The 24,119-nt window shown below is 33.4% G+C and overlaps 1 protein-coding gene across 2 annotated transcripts in view; it reads right to left on the minus strand.

The window, feature by feature from the left end:
• The window catches only part of LOC123538311 (voltage-dependent calcium channel subunit alpha-2/delta-3-like), a 238,739-nt gene that overhangs the window by 29,397 nt on the left and 185,223 nt on the right, over window positions 1–24,119 (minus strand). For both annotated transcript variants that reach the window (XM_053529939.1, XM_053529940.1), the window contains exons 3-15: window positions 18,224–18,331; window positions 17,259–17,318; window positions 16,695–16,890; window positions 15,659–15,790; window positions 13,753–13,967; window positions 12,928–13,098; window positions 11,929–12,045; window positions 11,460–11,538; window positions 9,521–9,570; window positions 9,078–9,191; window positions 7,346–7,402; window positions 2,627–2,707; window positions 1,840–1,932 (exon numbers count right to left, since the gene is read on the minus strand). In XM_053529939.1, coding sequence (XP_053385914.1) covers window positions 1,840–1,932; window positions 2,627–2,707; window positions 7,346–7,402; window positions 9,078–9,191; window positions 9,521–9,570; window positions 11,460–11,538; window positions 11,929–12,045; window positions 12,928–13,098; window positions 13,753–13,967; window positions 15,659–15,790; window positions 16,695–16,890; window positions 17,259–17,318; window positions 18,224–18,331 — 1,473 coding nt within the window. The remainder of the gene's footprint in view (window positions 1–1,839; window positions 1,933–2,626; window positions 2,708–7,345; window positions 7,403–9,077; window positions 9,192–9,520; window positions 9,571–11,459; window positions 11,539–11,928; window positions 12,046–12,927; window positions 13,099–13,752; window positions 13,968–15,658; window positions 15,791–16,694; window positions 16,891–17,258; window positions 17,319–18,223; window positions 18,332–24,119) is intronic.

Genomic DNA, 24,119 nt, shown 5'->3' on the forward strand with positions numbered 1-24,119 from the left:
GTAAAGCAATAATGCCATATCTAATGCAGTTAAAAATGACACAATATCAATAACGGTAGTAAAATTTATTAATGTATAAAGCAGTTTGTAGATGGTGATAACATGCGATTTCTTGACGACATATTAACTAAATGACCCAATTTTACTACTTACACAAGTGTACAAGTAACAGTGTCGGTCCTTGCTCAAACCTTTAAATTGAGTCTTAAACGAAAACATACGTAAACAGTACACATTTGCAGCAATGTCTTATGCTGAACATAAAATGATTGCAGTGACAGTTTTCTCACTCAAGCTTATTGGTAAGTCAACTTATAAATGAGCCCGCGCGCTTAGCTTAATATAAACAGCGCAGATCTACGGATCGCGGGGTTCGTGAGTACGATCCCCGGACAGGGCGTATGTTTTCCGTGACGATTTAATAAAAGACATTGCGTCTGACATCATTCGTCCATGTGGAGAAGTTGGACGTTACTTGCGGAGAACAGGTTTGTACTGGTACAGAATCCAGAAACACTGATTAGGTTACCTTCCCGCCGTTATACAATTGAAATACTGTTGAAAAACTGCGTTTAACCCAAGACAAACAAACAAACTTATAAATGATATACCATTCATAATTTGTTTGAATATGTACATTTTCCTTTTAAGGTAGTGGATCCGTGATGACATTATGCAATTTTTTTCTGTTCGGTTACGTTTTCCCCTTATGGGATTTCGGCATTTTCTTGCTGGTTGCCGACATAGCATTAGGAGAATACATAACTGAACGTGAATTGCCGATATAGCATTAGGAGAATACATAACTGAACGTGAATTGCCGATATAGCATTAGGAGAATATATAATTGAACGTAAATTGCTGATATAGCATTAGGAGAATACATAACTAAACGTGAATTGCCGATATAGCATTACGAGAATACATAACTGAACGTGAATTGCTGATATAGCATTACTAGAATACATAATTGAACGTGATTTGCCGAATGTCAATTACATTAACGTGACCTGATTATTATGGATGAAGCATGTGATTAATAGGAAAGTTAAAGCATGATATTGTTTTTAATTCCACACAAAGAACGAATTTATATTTAATCTGTTCATAATGAATATTGTAATTTTAAATGAATATATATATAACAGAGGATTTCTGGTGGTATAGGAATTAGATCAAAATATCTTTCGCAGAGTAAACCCAAGATGCACGAGAGAAAACATAAGAACTCATGGGAATGTTCTAAAGTTATATTGATCATACATGTAAAATATATATATATTTTTTTGCTTTATGTCTTGTCAATGGTTCGTAGTGTCCAAAACAATGTTTGATTTATTTGATATTTTTAATGTAAAATTTCCAGGTATTCTTATATCATATTTCAACAATTCATTGAAAAAAAATGATAACTACAAATGCTACTAATATCTACCGGGATGGAAAGGGTTATAAACAATAACAGCTCGATGGGGTCATGCTAAAGCTCACTAGCATAATTCAATAACATAGCATATCTTTTATTAGTCTTAAGCATATGACAGCTTTTCGACACATACATAAAATATCAAAAATATAGTTGGCGTACGTAACTTAAATTACTCAGCAATAGTAGATATTAAACATGGAATAGAGCATCTAATCAATAATGTTATGATAAACATACTTATTATTAAGATGTTTCCCTGTTCTTATACTATTTTGCAGTCAATGATACTAATCAAACTTGAAAAATGAAAAAGAAATAATTACGGTTTAATTTCCACTGCGGTCTTATCAACACTAAATTAGTTATTTTCGCAGCTTTGCTTTTAACATTTAGAAGCATTTTATACGTACAGTCTTAGTTATCTTTTTGTAGGGTCTGTAATCATGGTCCATCAAAACATAACCATTGTGGTTTATCATGAAGGCGTATCCATTTGCACCAAGCTAAAATAGAAACAGCGAAAACCGTAAGTAAGCCTAACCTCTTAATAATTAAATTTATCATTGGCAATATAACAAACACTAAATATTTTATAGCGATTTACTTGTTTGGAAATCATACGAAGAGAAAATTTAGGAATTCTCATCCAATCTAATTCACTGTTTGGTTTGGACTTTTTTTTTACTGAAATGTTTTGCTAAAGTAAAGAAAAAAGTAGAAGAGTATCATCAATTTTAAATTGCAAGTTTATGACACTATTAAATTTAAGAACAGATTATATTAGAAACCATATATCATACTATTATCATTTACAACATTTGAACAATGACAATACCTTTTTAGAGAAATAAGATGGGGATATGAAAGAAAAGCGATCGCCCCGGATTTTCGAGCCACGAAACAAATAATTTCTTTGGGGCTAAAAATTCAGTTGATGAGTATTTAAAAACAATACTTTCAATGTAAGAATCTTAAATGTACACGTTAAATGCCATGCGCAGGTATCTTCCTTTTAAAATCTAATTGTCCGCGGTAAAAATATGGCTGTTTTGAAATAAAGACGAAGTTTGCGTTCTATGATCAACACTTTAATAAAACATTTATATAATGTGAACAAGACACTTTTCAAAAGATGTTTCTTAAAGTGTTTCTTGTTTGACGTTGACAGGCCTGCTCTGGAATCTATAATATGTTTACCTTATGTACCGGTATCCGTTCTTTGATCAGTTTAATCGGAATATCAGTCCCCATTACACCAAGTAGGTTCCCTTCAAAGAACTGCAAAATAAAACACAAATACTCATACAAACATCAAACGCAGTTACATCTTCTTCTAGACGGTAATTACAACGCATACTTCACGATTTACTTCGTTGTACCATCTCTACTGATGTACATGTATTTGTCTTACAAAGAACTGACTGGTACGTAAATATCTGTATTTTACAACAAACTATTAATTTAGTAAATACATTGGCTGTAGTATGGACTTCTTACCTCTGCATGACATTATGCAAGTGTCATTGGTGTTATTACTAATTGATCACAATGGCGATAACCATCACAGAACGACTTGTACAAAATATTAAAATATTTAAAATATACTGGTCCAAGGTACACTGCAACCGTTCTGTATGACAATAAGAGACCCCCACCCTTAAAGCCTATCCCTATCTATTTCAATAAAGACATGCAAAGTATGACAAATTATAAAACGAAACCCCACTTGCTGACAATCAAAAAAACATTGCATACACACAGCATTACCAATAACTAATATTATTCTTCCGTCAACTGACATAGTTTGTAATAGTACTGATATAGTAGATGACTAAATGGCTGAAGTAACATCGCAAAACAAATGTGCAAGTAAATGCATTGGCCTTTCATAGCGCAAATGCATATATAAACTTGATATACAAATGTACAATTTGCAATATCTTATAGTAATTTGTAATCACAGGTTATATCACATAATTACATTATCGGTGACATTACGGTCACTCATGTCAGTTCATTAGATAACCGTAACGCAGATAATTTGATGGATCCGCACTGAACTTGGCAATGTCACATTTCTGTAAATCCAGGCCAAATATTAGTTAGAATGCTGAAGTTAGATACTTTTCCTCAATGCAAATGAAACTTTACATTTTTGTACACCAACATGTTATACAATTGGCAATATACATTATAAAACTGGCCAATCAAATTTTACATTTATCATTTTTAGTCTTTATTTAGTAAATTCTAAGATCTATTTAACGACAGAAAAGACTCAAATACATAGAAAAAGGTCAATATTAGAATATAGGCTATTTTTATGCTTTAAATTTATGTATCATATTTATCGAATTTTGTAATTACTTCCATCTGATATGAAAGTATTGAACGTGGACTCTCTCTTTCTCTTTTGATTTCGATATCATTTTCTAGTTAACGTTTACATTTCAAAAGATATTAGGTAAGGCTAGATTTCTCGGAAGCACAGAACATCAAAAAACACAGTCACAGAGCCACGCATTTACATAATAGACCAACAACAAAAAGAAGCTGTAAGGGAAAAATATTTCAGACGGGTTGCTTCAAACATTCAACAAGTATATATTAATTTATGCTAAATATTGGTGGATGGGAAGGAAATGGTAAGGGGCGAAATGGGGTCGGAGGTGGGGTGGGGGGTGGGGGGGGGGGGGGGAGAATCCAAAGGGAAAGTTGAACAAGGACGAATATACAAGGGAATGCCATGCTCTTTAAAAACAGTCGCACTACATTGTAAACCACAATAGACACTCATGTACCAAAGATAAACATATAACTACGATCAACTGAATAACATAGAAAAACGAACAAGCAACACATAAGAAAACAGTAGGGCACCGTTATAGACTCACAAGCATACAACCGCACCCACACAAGTAGGAAAAAACAATCAAGTATCGTCTTAAGATTCGGCTGCCAAAACAAAGGGGAGCCACTTATTTAAAGTAAAGGGTGAAGGGATGCAAAAAGTAGCGTAAATACAAGGGAAAGGTGAGGGCAATAGGGGGAGTGGGGCGGAGGAAAAACGCTTCCTTGGAACGGTCAGTAACCTAAAAAAAGGAAACTGGGGGTTTAAACGCGTTTAGAGCATGCCAACCTCGCACATACCCTATATTTAACAAGTTAAACAACACAATGTAAATAAAATCCCCGCTGAGAAAGGCTCTAACATTAGTGCAAAAGTAACAGATCAATAAGGCAAGACATAAATTTAAGGTAAATTTAAGGTACAATTACACCAATGTACTCAACAACTTGTCTGAAGTCAGAGCAACAAGAGCCTAACTTTTAAGGGCGCGACTAAGAAAACTGTAAGACAAAAATCAACTCCCTCCGTCCGTTGTATGTAGGATTTAGGAGAAAAGCATCATGGAGTCCTACACTTTATTAGTCATCGCACCATCAAATAGGAAAGCGTAGCAATTAACTGTAGAGGGGCCAATCACTAAACAAATACTGTGGTTCACGAGTTTCGCATCGTATCCTCTTTTGATAAACTTTTTAACCAATTTTACAAAAATTTGATTAAAATATGGGGTATGTTTAATTTTCCGAATTTTATAAACTACATCTCCATAGTATTCCGGGTGTGTAAGTCCGAGTTTTAAAAGTGTTTTAAGGGTCGTATTGTATTTTTCTAACAGTCCAGACGATCTGTAGTAAAGTTTACTAAAAGCTTTCCGTAGCTTATGATAACAGTAACCCTGTTGTAACAATTTCTTGGTGATATAAAGATTTCTGTCATTAAAATCATCTATCTTTGAGCAAGCTCTTGGAAAACGAATAAGCTGTGAAATATAGACACCGTATGATGTTGCTCGAGGGACATCTCCATCAAGATGGAGAAAGTTGACACTTTCAAAATTAAAATCGTCCCTTTTATCATATATTTTCGTTTCTAGATTATTATTCACAATTCTTAAATTTAAATCCAGAAATGGCGTTTCTAAATCTGAAGTATTAGCCTTGTTAAGCTGGAACTCTTTAGGGTAAATATATTTAACCATTTCTGAAAAATATTGGAATAATTCTATAGTTTGAAGCAAAATGTGAGTTTAAATAACTGTATAGCTTCCAAATGCATTTATATTGTTGCGCAACCAATACATGTAGAAGGAGGTCATAATTTTACAAACGTATTGCTAATGTGCTAGGGAGTGTGGGCAGTGTTGCATTTTCCATTACTGCTCATGAACAGACTCGATCAAACCGAGTCTGCAATTTTCACTGTTTGCCTTGTTCTCGATGCTTCCGAGGGATCTACTTTTCAGATTATATTTACTTCACAACAGCGGGTGTTAAGTGCTGTGTGGCGGCCGTTTAAAGTCGCCCCGACTTCATCTAAGTGTTGATATATTTTCTGGTTTTTTGGGATCATTGGTTTCAACTCATTTAGATTTGAATACTACTTATGCCGGTGCTAGGAAGGGCGTGGGCAGTGTTGCATTTCCATTACTGCTTGCTCATGAACAGACTCATTCAAACCAAGTCTGCAATTTTCACTGTTTCCCATGTTCTCGATGCTTCCAGGGGATCTATTTTTCAGATTATATTGGATAAAATATATGTGTCAATGTAAATATTTGACAAGTTACATGCAGAAGTTCTGACATTCATATAATCCCTAAGGCAAATTATGTTAATATAATGTATAGATAATATAATGCTAAAATGACACAATTGTGAGTGAGCGACCAGAAAAGGAGTAAACAAATTGTAATAATAACTGTGAGCGGAAATGTTACATGTATGAACCCGTCAGTGGACACAATTAAGTGTAAATTATGTTAACGTTTCGGACAAATCCATCTCTTCATCAAAATCTGTATAACCAACTTTTAAAACGTTTGCACTGAAGACTTTAATTTAGACTATCCAAATACTTATTCTACCAAGAATATTAAATTTCAAATTAAGACTTTGCCATCATCAAATTCATATTAAAGTTTTCTCGGATGTCAATACTTCACACATAAATTCCATTTAATGACGCAATGTGACATTTTTTATTACCAAGAAACACAAACATCCCATTTCGGCGGCTGTGTGTAATTACACCAGTACTTGATTTAAACAGCAGTTTGCAAAATTCGATTAGTTCTCAAAATATAGTAAACACAAAGTCATTGGCTTCAATGTCGTTGAACTTAATTGCTATATAACATTTTTCATTTAGCAAGAATAAAATAGCAAATAACTACTACAGTAACTATAGATCTCTTATCAAAGGAAAACCTCATAACATAGTCCTGTGTTACACACAATTATTTGTTTTGTCACTTAAAAAGATGCCCTTTTAAATCGTTAATAACTAGCAACCACACTGAATCTTGTGAAAATTATTCCAACTAAGCCGAGGGCATTAGTGATACGTCAACAGTAAACTGGTACTCATATGCTACAGCAGTTTAATACAGCAGTAGTAATTTAAGAAATAATATTTGACAAATTTAATTCACTGAAAAAAAGAAAAGAAAACGATCTGGTACAGGGAGTTTGATTGTTGTAAAAAATAATTATTGTTCTTGGTCGGACTTGTTCTATGTTAGAACATGTAAGCGACGATTTACCTGATTAAAACACATTTTGTGTCGTCTAATTTCTATATTATCTGGCAGTTATGTAGTCGTTGTGTTTTAAAATAGAAAATAGGGCACAATAATGATGATGATGTTTTCCAAGAGGCTTCGTTTTACTTTTAAATAAAATAAAGCATGTTACAGGCTGACAATCGAACAGTTTAAAACAGTTTCAAATGTTTCTGATACATTATGTATCCTATAAACATTGTAAATAATGGTTACCGTTTATACGACCAGATTCAATAACGCGTGTTTGTTGTTTCTTTTTTTTTTATACATAACAATTACTTACTGTTTCGTTCTTCTTATCAAATACGGGAATAGCAACGGATGTCATAAACTGCAAACCCTGAAATACAAATGATATTGACAGAACAATCGTATATATAATGCTTGAATAGATAACATGTTCATGTATACGGAACTTACTGGACACGACAACGCATCTGTCATCATTAATGTCTCTTCCGTCAGAAGACTGAAACAAGGCATCCATGATGACCGTAGAACGCCCATTTGATTTTTACAGCTCAAGTAACATTTTAGTAGATAAAATAAATATGAGAGTTATCCAAGAATAACTAGCCCCACCGCCGAGCAGACATGTGTTTTAACAAGTTATGATGCCTTTAATTTTTATATAATACTCCTGATAGACAATTTGGACATAAAAAATAATTGTATTCTATATTATGAGACACGCAGTAGAGCACCTACAGGACATTTATGACAGTATTAGCATTTTAGAACGAATGTTTGAAGATTTTTCTAGTTTTAGCACTAGCCGCACAGCTTACATTTTCGACCAATACATGAAGAGGAACCAACTTTGATCTAGATATTGATTAGAGGACCGTGAAACTTTTCACTATTTACGTACAGGAAAGGTTACAACTCACCCTTGTCGCCATGGTTTGACTGAACACTCATACTAGAGCGTTAACCAACTTGAAGGTAAATTGTGTCAAATTATTTTAAAATATGACTAATAGTTTCTGTTGAAAAACTCTTTAAAACTGTTCCATCTTAATGTCATGGCAACAGCTGTTCTATTTGCAACAAATTTATATGATAAATATTGAACGCAATGTACCCAAAATAGATAAGGGTGATGTTTGATTAAAGTTAGCTCAATGGTTTGGGGCAAATATTGTTTGCAGAAATATACAGCGGTAGGTTCGGACACACTGAAGCCATATTGAGTGTCGTGTATATGTTACACTAGAAGCTGTTTTATTGCCACAGTAAGTAACATTGTACAAATACCGGCATCAGTCATTTTGTATAAAATGATCCTTTGAAAAAAAATGAATTTCATTCCAGGAACAAGTGTATAATTGATATTAATGTCCTCTAAATTATATTGAGTTCCGCTCCTTTATCGTTAACGATTATTTTCCCAAAGTTCATCTTTTGACATTTTCGAAGATATTTCGGCATTTACAAGTATTTTATCGGATGTTGGTGCAATTATACAAAGCCAGACAAAAAATAAACATTGAATGCTGAAGGCATGGCATTTCTAAATGAGATTTAAAAAAAAAACAACAGACAATAGAAAACATTAATACGTCGTTTATAGAAAATATGAGAACTTATTAATGTGGATTTTAAACAGTGATTTTCAGGTACAACATTGAATTTCATAAAATGCATTTTCATTTACAGTCCTATAACAGTATTCCCGTTCAATTTTTTTTTACCTACACTATTTGTCGTGTTTTTATTCTCCGGGCACAAATTGGGAAATACGAATAAATTTAGTATTTCTAAAACCAAACGTCCTTTTCAGTTGCGATACAAAATTTCAGTAATAAGAAAACTGTTCAAATGTTCTTTGGAAGTAAGGTTGAAGTCATGGATTTGGTTATAAACGAAAAACAAGCTGCAATCTGTTTTCTAAAATTTCCAGTAATTGATCGTCGGACTTCCATATCGGCTCTTACCGCAAGACATATCTCAGATCTATCACAGTGCTATTGTTAAAACATGTTCTTGGCAACATCTATTTATTTTACAAATACCTTGTTTAGATCCATTTTGTCCAGGTATGACATGTGATCAAGGTAAATGGGTGTCCATATTTTGTTTCGGTAGCGATCTATAACCATCTGCCTACTCATCACTTTAATGTAGTTCTGAAAATGAAACCGAAATTTAATCACAATAAATGTGGAAAAAACTAAATATCACTCAGCAAACTACTGAGTCACTTCATGCAGGACATGAAATTATTGTACCGAAACCTAAAAATCAACTGTCATAACTTTACTCGTGTAAATAAGTGCCCATATTTGTTGACCAACATTTTGGGAACGAATTTAGTTTAACATACATGCAGTCCGGGCATATTGCAATATTGCAATGTTTTCTATAGAAATAATATACCTTGTAGTGCTAATCTAAAATAGATGCAGGCAATTAAACCAATATACCGTCATTTTCTAAGCAAATATTTAGCACATACCTGCACATTTTCTTGCACATCAGCCAGTGTTGATATATGTGAATAGTATCCTGAAATGCAACAAATTTATGTAATGTTGTAGAAATCAGTAACCATCCTTTAGTATTATACAATGCTTTTAAATTAGTAGAAGAAAATGTCATACAGTTAATTGATGTAACATTTATCCTGGAGGAAACTTGTTTTGATGCAGTCAATGAGATGGTTCTCCTTTGCATCATGATATTACAAAGAGCAACAGACTAACAGAATATGATTATATATTGAATAAATACGGCATCTTCTTTACAATATTTAGATAAAGAACTTCATTGTCACACGTTTATTTTCTTTTCTATCAGGCCTCGCTTTCTTACTGCAGTATCATATTTTCGACGTCGCCTGACACGGTTGTCAGTAATCGGTATGTAACAGCCATTTTCTCATGATAACGAAAGCAGTTTAATATTTGCTAATATTCAGTTTGTCTGAGAATAATATGTCTTTTTTTTGAAAATTATTTCGTGACAAAATTATTTCGTGACAATTAATATGATATAGTCACTATGTGTTTTTCAGGCTTTCGCTAATAACGCCTGCTACCTAAACATTGTATGAATACAAAACACTTGCATCGTCAACGAAATTATATAATTTTGTACAATTGTTTTTGGCCTGAATTGAATTGGTCCACGTGCAATATCCCTTAAATATATATTGCAGCTTTTTAGAAAATATCACCACACTATTCATTAACGGTGCTGCAGCTGTTATTTCCAGCATTTTGATAGTCTAAGTATTGTCTGACATTTCAATATCTAGTAGGTTATACTGGTATAAGATCTGTTTTCAGGTAAGCAATTACTGATGTTGGCAACAACAAATTTCAAACCTAAAACAACAGATGAACGTTTGACGCCATCTTTGTGCAGTAGGAGTTAATAGCATAAAATGAAAACAGAACAAAATGACGATATCAAATATTGTGTCAAAGATGAGTTTATCGTCATGAAGTGCTGTCAATTTTTTTTTCATAGACATCACGAATAGAACAGAAACCCCTAAATGTCTAATAAACCATAAAAAAACTATATAAAATGTGTGATTGTCCTCTGAGGACAGTAGAGAAAATCATTCAGGAGATCAACTATTATCATATTGAAATACACTTCACTATAGGTATGAGAGAAAGCTAAGTGTTGTAACAACTAATTTGTATCTAAATATATATTTACAAACAAGGACAACGTTCTACTGGACAAGCCACATTCACAAACAACAAAGCCATCCATACAGAATTCCATATGGATAAAGCAGTGTATGTTAATGTATACACAATCACAATGTTGGAGCACATTACCATGAACATCTAAAATAACAATAATACAGAAGTAATGAACAGACACAAACATACACGAGGAATGGTCAAAGCAGGGCCGCGTCAGATCAAATATACTATGTTTAAGATTTTAGATGAATTCAGAATTAAAGTTGTCCTGTATTGCAAAGTATTTTATAACTTTTTTCATGGTCTTTCATGTCGCAGACAAAAACATAGACGCAAATTCCCTGTCACTATCTTGTACACTCTTATTATATAAAAAATAAGTGAATCCTTTTCCAATGTTTTTTATATCTATACGTTAATTGACATTGAAGAATCTGGAAAAATACGAAGATGTAAATCCATTGCACATTTTCATAATATAGAACACATAAAAAACTTTCAATGCTATTTCTGAAAGTCCGTCGATGTTTCTTTTTCTATTTGATAGGGTTTTAAGTCATTTAACAGTATTTCCATACCGGTCATAATTTCTCTGCAAATAGCTGATAAAACTCCTGCAAGAAACACTTGCTTATAATATTTTCAAAAGAATTCTCTATTCCATGTCATTACATTAACATTTATATTCTAACTTGTGCTCACTAACTATGATTGCAACATAATATCTCAAACCTTTATTTGCGCATGCCATCCATCTGACTTCTCTGTCGTCATCAATTTCTCGTCCAATCAGAAACGTAAACACTCGTGTCTAAAATAGGCAACAGGATGTATTTCAAATGACATTAGTATTTGTAATATAATGAGATATATTTATTCGCGCAAATTAGCAATTACTTAATTCTGGTATACATTTTACTGCTATTAAAGAATAGTATTACTACATACATTACAATTTCAAAGTGTTTACAAAGTTAGAATATCAAAATAGAAAAGTTGGAAACTCCACAGGTCGATCAACACGACAAAAAGAAAATGTTGCAGGCTTTGTTTGATTGAGCCTGTTAATGGACGGTAGAGGAAACTGATACTACCGTCCACGCCCTCTAGCCCCGGGTTGCGCAGAACTAAACATTCACACATGCTAAAAGTACAAAAAAAGTCAGAGACATCCGCAGAAATATCTGCTTGTCTGTTTTACCGTTATATTTCTGAATTCGTGGGTCCAGTATTTGAACACAGCATCATAATGTTCGGGAACACCATCTGTTATTAACAAAATTGCCATGTTACAAAGTTTTCCTCTTTTAGACCTCTCCTGTAAATTTAAAAAATGTTATGTACACCAATTGGTTCATTATTATCAAAGCCTATCGTGTTTAATTTGTCAAGTCTGTCGGTAATCAATTGCAAAAGGGCAATTAGATGTATTACATGCTTCGTTTACCTTCACTGAACGCTTGCACTACAATAATGATAAGATGTATGTATTTAGCTCCATGTATAGAGTTCTGGACCTGTAATCTCTTTGTCCTTTGTTTAAACCAACTTTTGCGTGCTATTGTTTTAAAAATGTTTGTTTGAATTCTGTTTCAGCTTTGAAACATAATTTTCTGTTTTCTTCTTTTTTTTTTGCACAAATTTGTATTTGTTATTTAAATGTACAGGAACTGAGCATGTCAAATGTCAAAGGGAGTGTCAACAATACATACACTTGACATAGACATTATGAACATCCTTTTATTCCTTATCTTTTAACATACAACTTGTTCTCTAGGGCCGATTAACATAACGACAAATATTTAATTAATAAAAATACAATTCTCAGTTTTGATCATTTCATGTACAACAATCTATTTTAAGATAGTTATTTAGAAAAAAATCTAATTAGATACGTAATCAATAGTTATGCTACCTGTGTAGTATCTCAAATTATGAAAAACCTCAAACATGTTCTTAGCATAAAGTGAAACTCATAAATCCTTTCTCCTGCACATATGTGCATGTCAAATATATGTGATATTCATATCGGTGTTTACGTCTAAGAAAATAGGATTATTTTCTGGAAAGATATATTCCAGTATCTCGTGATGATCCAAAAAAGTATCTTTATTTGATTCTAAACGCAACAATTAAGACGACTTAATTGTTCAGATTTACACTGATCATACTACTCTTATAATTTATTCAAAGTACATACCAGATTATTCAAAAGATGATATGCCTTATCAAAAGCTCGTTTAAAATCCGCCGTATTACTAGCCGTAACGTTCTGGTCGACGGCTTCTTGAAGACGGCGTTTATTCTGTGTTGTCGCAGGCATCATTGTATCGGTGAAGCAGTCATCCACGTATTCGATTTTATCCGAAAACTGTAAAAGATAAATAATCAGCGAAGCTAATTTTGAAGAACGGGCTATGACTGTTAACATCCAAACACTAAGTTGACGCTTTTTCAATTTACACGAACATTGAAAGTTGACCTGATCAGAATATGATGTTATAACGTCAGGGTTTTTTACCCTTCAAAACCTTACATTATACATAGGTATTAAAAGTAGTCATTTTTACTTATACCAACGTTCGGGCTAGATTAGCTTCCTCGGAGTATAAAACAATGATAAAAGAAATGACGTCAGCGACTCCTTCAATGACCTCGGCGTCAAAATTTAACAAAGAATCAAAAACCGGACCACATTATGATACAAAAATTCTGTTTAAATAAGCAGTGTATGTGCAACGGGTAAAGGAAGGCACCAGTAAAAACTGATTATGACACACAAACATAACATTTAACTATTCGTGTGTAACAGATATTTATGAAAGACATTTATACAGAATTTCAAAATGGAATTCTTGTACAGACAAAGTACCCAAACGATAATTTCAGGAAGTATTTTAGAAACCTTTTCTAAGGATGCGCTACCTTATCGATAGGCATAAAAAAGACATTTCTAAAAGGTTTTGAACAGTAAAGTTCAACATTTTAAACCTTTGAACCTCTTGATTTTGAAAATAATTTTTACCTTTATGATATTGAAATAATCGTCATCGTCTAATGTATTGAGTATTGCTTTGACTGTGCTACGGGCTATCACCATCCTTGATCCCTTCATACTCCCGCTGCTGTCAAGCAAGATCAATACGTTTTTCGGACACGTGGCTGCATGTAGGTACCAGGCTCGAACTCGGCAATCATATATATCTATCCCGTTTACGTTATCTCTGGGCCACTTCATTCCTGTAGATAAAATATGGCTTATACAGAAAACATTCAGTAAATACCAGTTTAAGAAAATATTCCATAGTGTGTCAAAACCTTTCTCAAATATACACGCTAAACGGGATGCAAAGGTACCCGGAATGTCTTTTACAGAAATCGTTTCATGATTTTTTAATCATTTAATAAACGAAAACAGAGAGCTGTCGTGTTGCCAAATCCGATTTTGCAGTGGTATTACTATTCCTATTATGTGAAATAATTTGGCATATCGCCTAATCAAAACTTTGGCCATGAAACTCTTATAGTCTTTCTTTCTCCTCGGCAGAAAGAATATCATCAAATTAGTAAAAGCGGCATACATAGGCTAGTTTACCAAAAGCATGACAATTGCGCATCCACATAGTCAAAGTATGAACGCATGTGAATATTTTAAGTAAGCATGTCAGTAAAATGTACTAAAATGAACTTTTTGTCAGGAAATGAAGAAAGCGTGATCGGAAAACTGTATACAAAACGTAGTAACAAACATAGGACTCTGGTATCCCTATAATACGTGGTATGCATATTATTAGGACATTTAAGATTCAAACATGACATGAATATAGCGAGGCTAACACAGTATAAATATCTTACATATTTACCGAGGAGTATTTGCATAAATTACATCTGCGTAGATCTCACTGAATCATATCATTTTGGTTATACTTCATATATATTATTAAATGATATTCTTAATTCTGATTATTACTCAGAGTTTACACTATACTGCTGTTTTGGGAATCCCACGTGATCCTAAAGGTTTATCAGCACAAAGACCTTGAAAGGATATATGATGGAATAAAAATTACTTTCAAAGTTAAACTTTATCGTCAACATATGTTATTGGTAATTTACGGTTACAGTAAGGCTAATACCTCAATGAACAGCCCTCTGAATCAAATGTTAACATGACGAGTGTCACGTTATTCTGTTCTCGTCGCTTTTGATTGTAAATAGCGCCATTAAAATGAACAGACAGCAGACGACAACCAGTTTCCTTAGGAGAATACTCTTATCAAAAAATAAATATCAGAGATAAAAGACAGTTAATTAATAATGTTGCACTCTTATTTCTGAAAATTGCAACCAAGAAATATAGGAAATAAACAATATGCAAGTTGCCAAAGATATGTTTTGTATGCATAAACTGAATTCAATTCGTCTAGTTTATTGCATTACATACAGATAATCACGAGAAATTATCGATATTTAAGTTATAGTGTCTATGATAGGGGTTATATGCTGCTTCAGTGTTGGTACCTTTGCAATATGCTATCTTATTTCTATCATTGTTTTCTGTACTTAACTTGTAAGTCATGCATTGTATAATCTTATTTTTATGCTATAACAAGCAGAAGTTTGTTTAAAGATGAAAATGAATTAACATCGTCAATATCCTAATAGTGTAATTTATTTGATTTGCAAAAAGTAATTTATGGTCGAGGATTATTTCAAATTGTTCTACCCTCACGGCTGTATTTCAAAGACGCATGAAATACAGAATAGTTCCATACCTTTTTATGAATGAAAACCACTCAGCGACCTTGCGAAAAATAATGAATGGTTTTGGCAAAGAGGTGTGAGTGACGCCTAGAATCGTCGCCCACTATCGCATGTTACTTATACCTTGTCCTTGAACTAAACCAAAACACAAAGTAAATTTAAATTACCAGGAAATACCCTAAAGAAACCGTCCGTACTGCAGAAGTATTGCCAACGTAAAGACTTGTCCTTTTTCTCATTTGCCTTGAACTGGTCATTCAGTTTCTGTGTCCAATAGGCACCATTCACAATTTTCGGAACTGAAAAATATGTTTGGGATTGTGGTACATGTATTTTTGTTCTTTATCATTCAATTTGAACTTTCAACTTCATTTATTGAACATAACTTCATTGCACTCAATTTACTAGATTACGATATGAGGTTAAAATAATTACAACATATAAAACAAGGCAACGATCAAACATACTGAGGTAAAATTTTCCTAACTTTATGTGGAAGAGTATCTAAAATGTTAAACACATTTCAAATTTTAATTCATTGATAAAAAGATAGTTTTAACAAACATACACTGTCAATATTTCTTCTATTCTAATCCATTACAGTTCATAATATTATTTGATAACATATCATATTGTAACATATTTAGTCTGTTATTACATTTAGGTCTGACTTCTTTTTTCTAACACGAGAGAAGGAAGGATTAGTATTTGTCCTCATTGGTGCTTTAACACAATGACCATTTCTATGTCCTTATACTATTCTGTTATTATTTCATGATTCTACATTATAGTCTGTTTTTTCTTGTGCTGTATTCAGAAATATCTGATCCATTTCAAATAAATAAATTTTTGAACAATTATTAGTTAAAGTTACTAGAATTGCCATCTACGGGGCACAAGTCGATTAAAACCAAATCTGTCGATCTTTACTTTACAAGGCTACATATTAACCATTTGCAACTATCTAGAAATGTGTACGATAACTTTATGGTAGGCACACCACATCCAATAAATAAAGCTTGTACATGTTTGAACCATTTAAAATGATATGTTGAAAGATTTATTAAAATAGACACATTATCGTCAATTTACTAATTTAAAAGTAAAAAGAATATCCGGCTACTGTCATATACTTGGACCATAGTATAAAGTGGTAAATTCAGTATGTCCCATGTGGTAATCCGTGACATTTTACATACTTACATCTATCATAAACATTTGTAGGCACATGTACGGTACTATTGTCATGATTGACAGGTTCGTTGTTGAAGTTTTTATCAGGTATCAGTTCCAGTGAGAGTGCCTGCTGCGCCATTTCAGCCACATTTTCATTGGAATGTTCAGTGATATATCCCACGTCTTTTGAGCTAAGCAAATTTTTACTATTAAGGTAATCTATCTATAAAAGAAAAGAAGAAGAAAAAACAGGACAATGTTTTGTTACATTGTTACGCATCTGCTATTATTTAGGTATGTTTGATTATAATGAAAGTCAAAAATATTTGGGACCGAGTCTTAAATCAACTTGATAAATATTCTTTTAACAAAGCGGTGCTTTTCATTCCATCTGTTTTTGCATGGATCCATTACAAATGCAAACTAAGATGCTTCTATCTAAACAAAAATATGTACATTTTTGTAACTATTTTAAAACTTAGTACGCAAGATATACAATATTAAATAAATATTATGACTAGATACACGGTCGAATTCGTATTAATATTTTCTAGTTTGAATATATCTTTAAAGCAATATGTCTACCCTTACATCTAAGTCTGGATCGTATGTGTAGTTTTGATATATTCGTTCAGCCTCCTTTGCAAGTGCCTGAAAAATGCATATACCTAGAGATAAGGCATGTGTTTTTCGTGCTGTACTCGAGAATTACTTTTACATAACGAGAGTTCATTTAGGCAATTCTTGCATAAAAACAAGACTGCATTCAGACTACTGCTGCATAAAAAAATCTTATCTTTTAAAAAATTTGAGCAGCTTCTTATCTGCACAACTGATCGACCTTCCGTGAAACAGCTGGTTGGCTTTCTCACATTAAGAAATTTTACTTCTCAAGCGCGGTTTCCAACCCGTAGCAGTAAAGCGCAAATGAGTCTCGGAGTCAGCTACCTTAATCCCTAGGTCACGTACACCACTGTACAGTCTATGGTACAATAACCGTGTGGGCCTTGATTAAATATATCTACGCATGGAACGTGAATATGGACAATGCGTTTAATCAGCGTGTATGAAGTCGAGAATGTCTCTTTTTACTACTCCGATTAAATGAAACCAGGCACATCAAAAGAGATGCATATTTTCTTAAGTTATGATATGAGCCGCGCCATGAGAAAACAAACATAGTGCGTTTGCGACCAGCATGGATCCAAAGCAGCCTGCGCATCCGCGCAGTCTGGTCAGGATCCATGCTGTTAGCTTTCAAAACCTATTGTAATTAGAGAAACCGTGAGCTCACAGCATGGATCCTGCCCAGACTGCGTGGATGCGCAGGCTGGTCTGGATCCATGCTGGTCGCATAGCCACTATGTTGGTTTTCTCATGGCACGGCGCATGTCTTTAAATACGATAAATATGGATATGAATGACCTGTCTAAAATTTTATTACATGTCACTGCATATAATTAACTCGGAAAGATTCTTTGAATTATGGTGAACTCGGATATGATGTTCACACACAGCTTTATCAATGGGTATTGATTACATAACGGCAAACATACCTCAACAGCATCAAGCTTTTCCTTGAGCATGTGTTCTATGTCCTTTGCTATTGTTCTAACCAGCGAGTCTCCTAAAAGTTCCTTTCCGTTTGATGATCTTGCGTATTCCTGAAACATAAACAATATATATTTGACACATCATGAACCAAGTTAAACAGTGGAAGTTGATGAACCTTTACTTGGATGTTCTTTAAGAGCTTTAATACCCTGATAAAAATTTTCAGATAAATCCGCCCCATCCAATTCAAAATTCTCGTCACGATACCAACGGCATCAACTTCAAAATAATCCCTCACAAACCTTCCTGAGGTGATTTTCAACTAAACGTTTTTCAAATTATTTTGACCCCCATCCATCCTATTCCCCTATTCTCACTCGATATATATTGACGAGGATTCTGAGACTTTTCTCTGTAAAAGCAGCCTTTTCTGAAATTACTGAAATTGGAATGACAACGCTGACATTTTAGCTCATAAATGATATTATTATCCATTAAGGTAATGCTTTTATATAGCCGCAAACAGAACAAATAATATTTCAGCTTAATGGCGTTTTCATGGCAGTCTTCCTATTGTAAATATATCGAAGATAACCGTATAAAAAGCAATGGTCTGATCTAGTTATCATATTTTCCTATCGTCGGTTATATTAAAATATAAGTTAGTATTAATATGGTAGTAACAGGCAAAAGCGGAATGGATCCCGGAGCTATACTTTCATTTCTCTGCAAGAAATGTTCCAGGCTCCACTGGAATTCCTAACATATGAAAACAAAACATTTTTCAGTATGTTGATAATATGATTTATACGCTGCATTTACACGAGGAGGCAAGCAAGTCACGGCTTAAGTAAGTTGGATTTTAATTATAAATATCCAAATAATACAGGTATGTGCATGTACTTCAGAACCCTTAACATCTGATAATATCTTAGAAAGAAAAACGGTCCAGCGGAAAATGACACTTTTCTATTTCTAGAGCCCAGGTACAGTACAATGAAAAATGCTGACACAGCATTATATCTATATGAGATGAGAGGGGTTTTGTCAATAACAACTGTTAATGCTGACTAAAATATTTGGCCGTGTATTAGATACCGGATAAGACAATATTGCCTAACAATCTATAAAATCACTATTCTCTCTTAATTACTGCGTAATGGAGCTGCAAAACGAAACCCTTTCCAGGAAAAATATTCTTATAAAGACATTATTGCCGCAAATGTACCAAACTTATACATTAGCGTGTAGAAGGTGATTTTCTGTTACTAGCGTTTAATCGCTAAATTGAATAATGGCGTTTTCATGTCCGCTGACTCAGTAGGAAAAGCATTAATTCTGAGACCAGAATTCATGCTGATAAATGGTTATCCATTTGCAAAAGGTTAAGGCATCAGTTGTATGATTTAATTAGAAGAAGAGATAAACAGGGAAATTAGTATCGAATACGCAATTAGAAATTTTACTAGAACATTGTTTATTGTTAATGGCATTCGGTCGTTTAGGAAAGATACGTATAGTTTTATAGAGAATAATAGGTTAGTGCCGTAGATGAGAAAGTTTATCTGGCGAGGTGGAGGAGGTTATCGGGTGAGCCGAAGGCGAACCTGATAACGTCCGGAGCCGAGCCAGATAAACTTTCTCCATCTTAGGCACTAACCTATTATTCTATTTATCTTGTCATTACTTCATTTTCCGATATTTAGCAATTTATTTTACAAAAATAAGTGTGCGACAACCGTTTTAATGACGTCATATTCGTAATGACGTCACTTATATAATAACATAATCACCGACAAAATCGCAACAACTTCTTCGTTTTTGGATAAATCTCATTATTTGACCACTCATTTTCTTAGTTCGGACATTTCCAACACAATGGTGATGGTTTCAATGCAAACTTTCTTATGACAACAATATCGATCATAAGGTCACATGATCAACTGACCGTATATCACTGGTCACGTGTCAACTGACGGTATATCAAGAAAGATATACGGCAACCTGATATCGGGTCGAAAATACTGCAAGTGACAGGATAAATCGTAATATTCGGTTACGTCACATGATTGACATTTGGCTGGCTGCCCTTGGGATATCATTCAATATTTGCACTGCTTCAATCATGGTCATGTTATTATTCTTTGCAAAATTACATACCAATTCCATGATTATTTTGCAGGCAATATCTAAATAAAGCAATAACGGAACAGTTGTCAATACAACCAATACAGTACAATATTTTCAACAGCGACATACTAAGAACGTTGCGGCTGATTTATTTTTTTGTTAATATTTAATTTATATTTTGGTTTGAATATAAACGTAATGGACTTTTTGTGTACAATGGCTAAACTTACGTAAATATTGTATTCACATCCTGATCAAATGTCTTGATCACATAACGGATAGGGAACTGCCAAAACATTTCTCAAGCTTCATTACTTTTGGCATGATCAAAACAATATCTTAATTTCATTTTGCTATGAAAATAAAGAATTTTAACGCGAAATCATAATTTCATTTTGCTATGAAAATAAAGAATTTTAACGCGAAATCAATTAAAAAAATACCAGTACAGTTACATGAAATTCTAAGACACGGTTTATGGAAATAATACTTTTGCAAAAAAAGAGGTCTGCAGCTTCTACAATAAAGGCCCTTTCATGTTTTGCTCTGTCCACGGAGATATATCAAAATTTCTCTATGAGTGAATCACAATAAAAGTCTGTTAAATGAGCAGTAATGCGTTTCTATGACCACGGCCATCAAAGAATACGTATACCTCAGTTTAAATAGACAAACGTGGAAATGAATATTCCATCCGCATTAGAAAACGTTTCTGAGTTTGATATTATAATGAACTCACATATTTGCTAGGCAGCTTCAATACTTATCTATCTTATGTCAAAACGTACTCGATTTACAAAGCTGCATCAAACATTACGAATATGCATTCTTCCAAAATTAGTATAAGAGCTAAATGGTGCCTATTTCATAATAATAAATCATTTATATATGACTTAAACTAGCGACATCATAACATTGCTACCAAAATTAAAACGCATGGGTAAAAAGCACCTTAAATACAGCAATAGAGCCACTGATCCCAACGCAGACCCGTAGCAAAAAGTAAAATATAGCAGGCAGGTTGCTTCTAAAATCCATCAACAAGTACAGTTTAATTATACGAAAGTACAAAAATGGGTAAGGGGTAGAAGAAATGGGGTGGAGGTGTTGGGTAATATGGAAAAAAGCAAGGATGAATATTCAACAGAGAAAAAAAGCATGGCTTTTGAACGATTATTTATCATTTGATTTAAGATTGGCCAGCGGCTTGAATAATCTTTGCGCAATCGTTTCAGTAATGGCATTTTTGTCCTTAATGTCCTTTGTTACAACCACATTTGTAATAAAAACCAGATTTGTAATAATTATAACATTTCTCGTTTTTATTACAAAAGTGGTTGCAAAGGTTCAACCACATTTGTAATAACCAGATTTGTAATAAAAATCGCAAACACTTTTTTCGAGAGATGTGTTTTCCCACGTGATATTCAAGCTTATGCATGCGTTATTAAGCACGTGCAGGTCGAATTGAACTGTCATGGGTCATTTAAGACTCCAAATGTTTTACCTGAATTCCTTGTTCATGGACATATTTTACTTTAGAAAATTATTACATTTCTCGTTTTTATTACAAAAGTGGTTGCAAAGGTTCAACCACAGTTGTAATAACCAGATTTGTAATAAAAACCGCAAACTTTTTTTTCGGGAGATGTGTTTTCCCATGGGATATTCAAGCTTATGCATGCGTTATTAAGCACGTGCTGGTCGAATTAAACTGTCCTGAGTCATTTAAGACTCCAAATGTTTTACCTGAAATCCCTGTTCATGGACATATTTTACTTTAAAAACTTATTACATTTCTCGTTTTTATTATAAAGTGGTTGCGAAGGTTCAACCACATTTGTAATAACCAGATTTGTAATAAAAATCGCAAACACTTTTTTTCGAGAGATGTGTTTTCCCACGTGATATTCAAGCTTATGCGTGCGTTATTAAGCACGTGCAGGTCGAATCAAACTGTCCTGGGTCATTTAAGACTCCAAACGTTTTACCTGAAATCCTTGTTCATGGACATATTTTATTTTAAAAAATCATTACATTTCTCGTTGTTATTACAAAAGCAGTTGCAAAGGTTCAACCATATTTGTAATAACCAGATTTGTAATAAAAATCGCAAACATTTTTTTTCGAGAGATGTGTTTTCCCACGTGATATTCAAGCTTATGCATACGTTATTAAGCACGTGCAGGTCGAACTAAACTGTCATGGGTCATTTAAGACTCCAAATGTTTTACCCGAAATCCTTGTTCATGGACATATTTTATTTCAGAAAATTATTACATTTCTCGTTTTTATTACAAAAGAGGTAGCAAAGGTTCAACCACATTTGTAATAACCAGATTTGTAATAAAAATCGCAAACTTTTTTTTTTCGGGAGATGTGTTTTCCCACGTGACATTCAAGCTTATGCATGCGTTATTAAGCACGTGCAGGTCGAATTAAACTGTCCTGGGTCATTTAAGACTCCAAATGTTTTACCTGAAATCCTTGTTCATTGACATATTTTTTTTTCAGAAATTATTACATTTCTCATTTTTATTACAAAATTGGTTGCAAAGGTTCAACCACAGTTGTAATAACCAGATTTGAAATTAAAACTCGCAAAACTTTTTTTTTCGGGATATGTTTTTTTCCCACGTGATATTCAAGCTTATGCATGCGTTATTAAGCACGAGCAGGTCGAATTAAACTGTCCTGAGTCATTTAAGACTCCAAATGTTTTACCTGAAATCCCTGTTCCTGGACATATTTTACTTTAAAAATTATTACATTTCTCGTTTTTTATACAAAAGTGGTTGCAAAGGTTCAACCCAATTTGTAATAACCAGATTTGTAATAAAAATCGCAAACATTTTTTTTTCGAGAGATGTGTTTTCCCACGTGATATTCAAGCTTATGCAATGCGTTATTAAGCACGTGCAGGTCGAACTAAACTGTCATGGGTCATTTAAGACTCCAAATGTTTTACCCGAAATCCTTGTTCATGGACATATTTTATTTCAGAAAATTATTACATTTCTCGTTTTTATTACAAAAGTGGTTGCAAAGGTTCAACCACATTTGTAATAACCAGATTTGTAATAAAAATCGCAAACTTTTCTTTCGGGAGATGTGTTTTCCCACGTGATATTCAAGCTTATGCATGCGTTATTAAGCACGTGCAGGTTGAATTGAACTCTCTTGGGTCATTTAAGTATTCCAAATGTATTACCTGAAATCTCTGTATAAATATTTGTCCTAAGACACTGACCTGGCATTTTTAAAGGTTCTAGCTTGACAGAAGATGTCGGAAATAGTTAGAATCTGGTCCAGAAAATTCTGATGTATATTTGTCTTTTCAAACAAATTTTACATGCCAAAAGGCCTGTAAACAAAATCCATTTCATATCAGCAGGTTTAACGGGATTCTTTATGTAGGTAATTCGTACCTATTATCACACATGCTCAAAATAATTTTGTAGGTACTAATCCTCAAAATTGCATAAATACCATCTACTTTTAATTCTTAATGACCCTAATCCCGTTGTAAACAGTTGTCGTCTTGGGGTATTCAAGATCATCTTTAGTGAAAGGTCGTTTTTGCATTAAGCCTATACTCTTACAGCTTACCTGACACATGGACATAGACACGAACACCAGTGGCAAATATTGGACTTGAGCAGAATCATTTGATATAGGAAATAATCAAATAACAAGCTTATTAAAGATTTAGCTAAAATTTATTAGGTCTATATCCTTTAGACCCTTTAAAGACACATGCTCACAAAT

This window comes from Mercenaria mercenaria, chromosome 18 (genome assembly GCF_021730395.1).
Source record: "Mercenaria mercenaria strain notata chromosome 18, MADL_Memer_1, whole genome shotgun sequence".
In the NCBI taxonomy this organism is placed as follows: domain Eukaryota; kingdom Metazoa; phylum Mollusca; class Bivalvia; order Venerida; family Veneridae; genus Mercenaria; species Mercenaria mercenaria.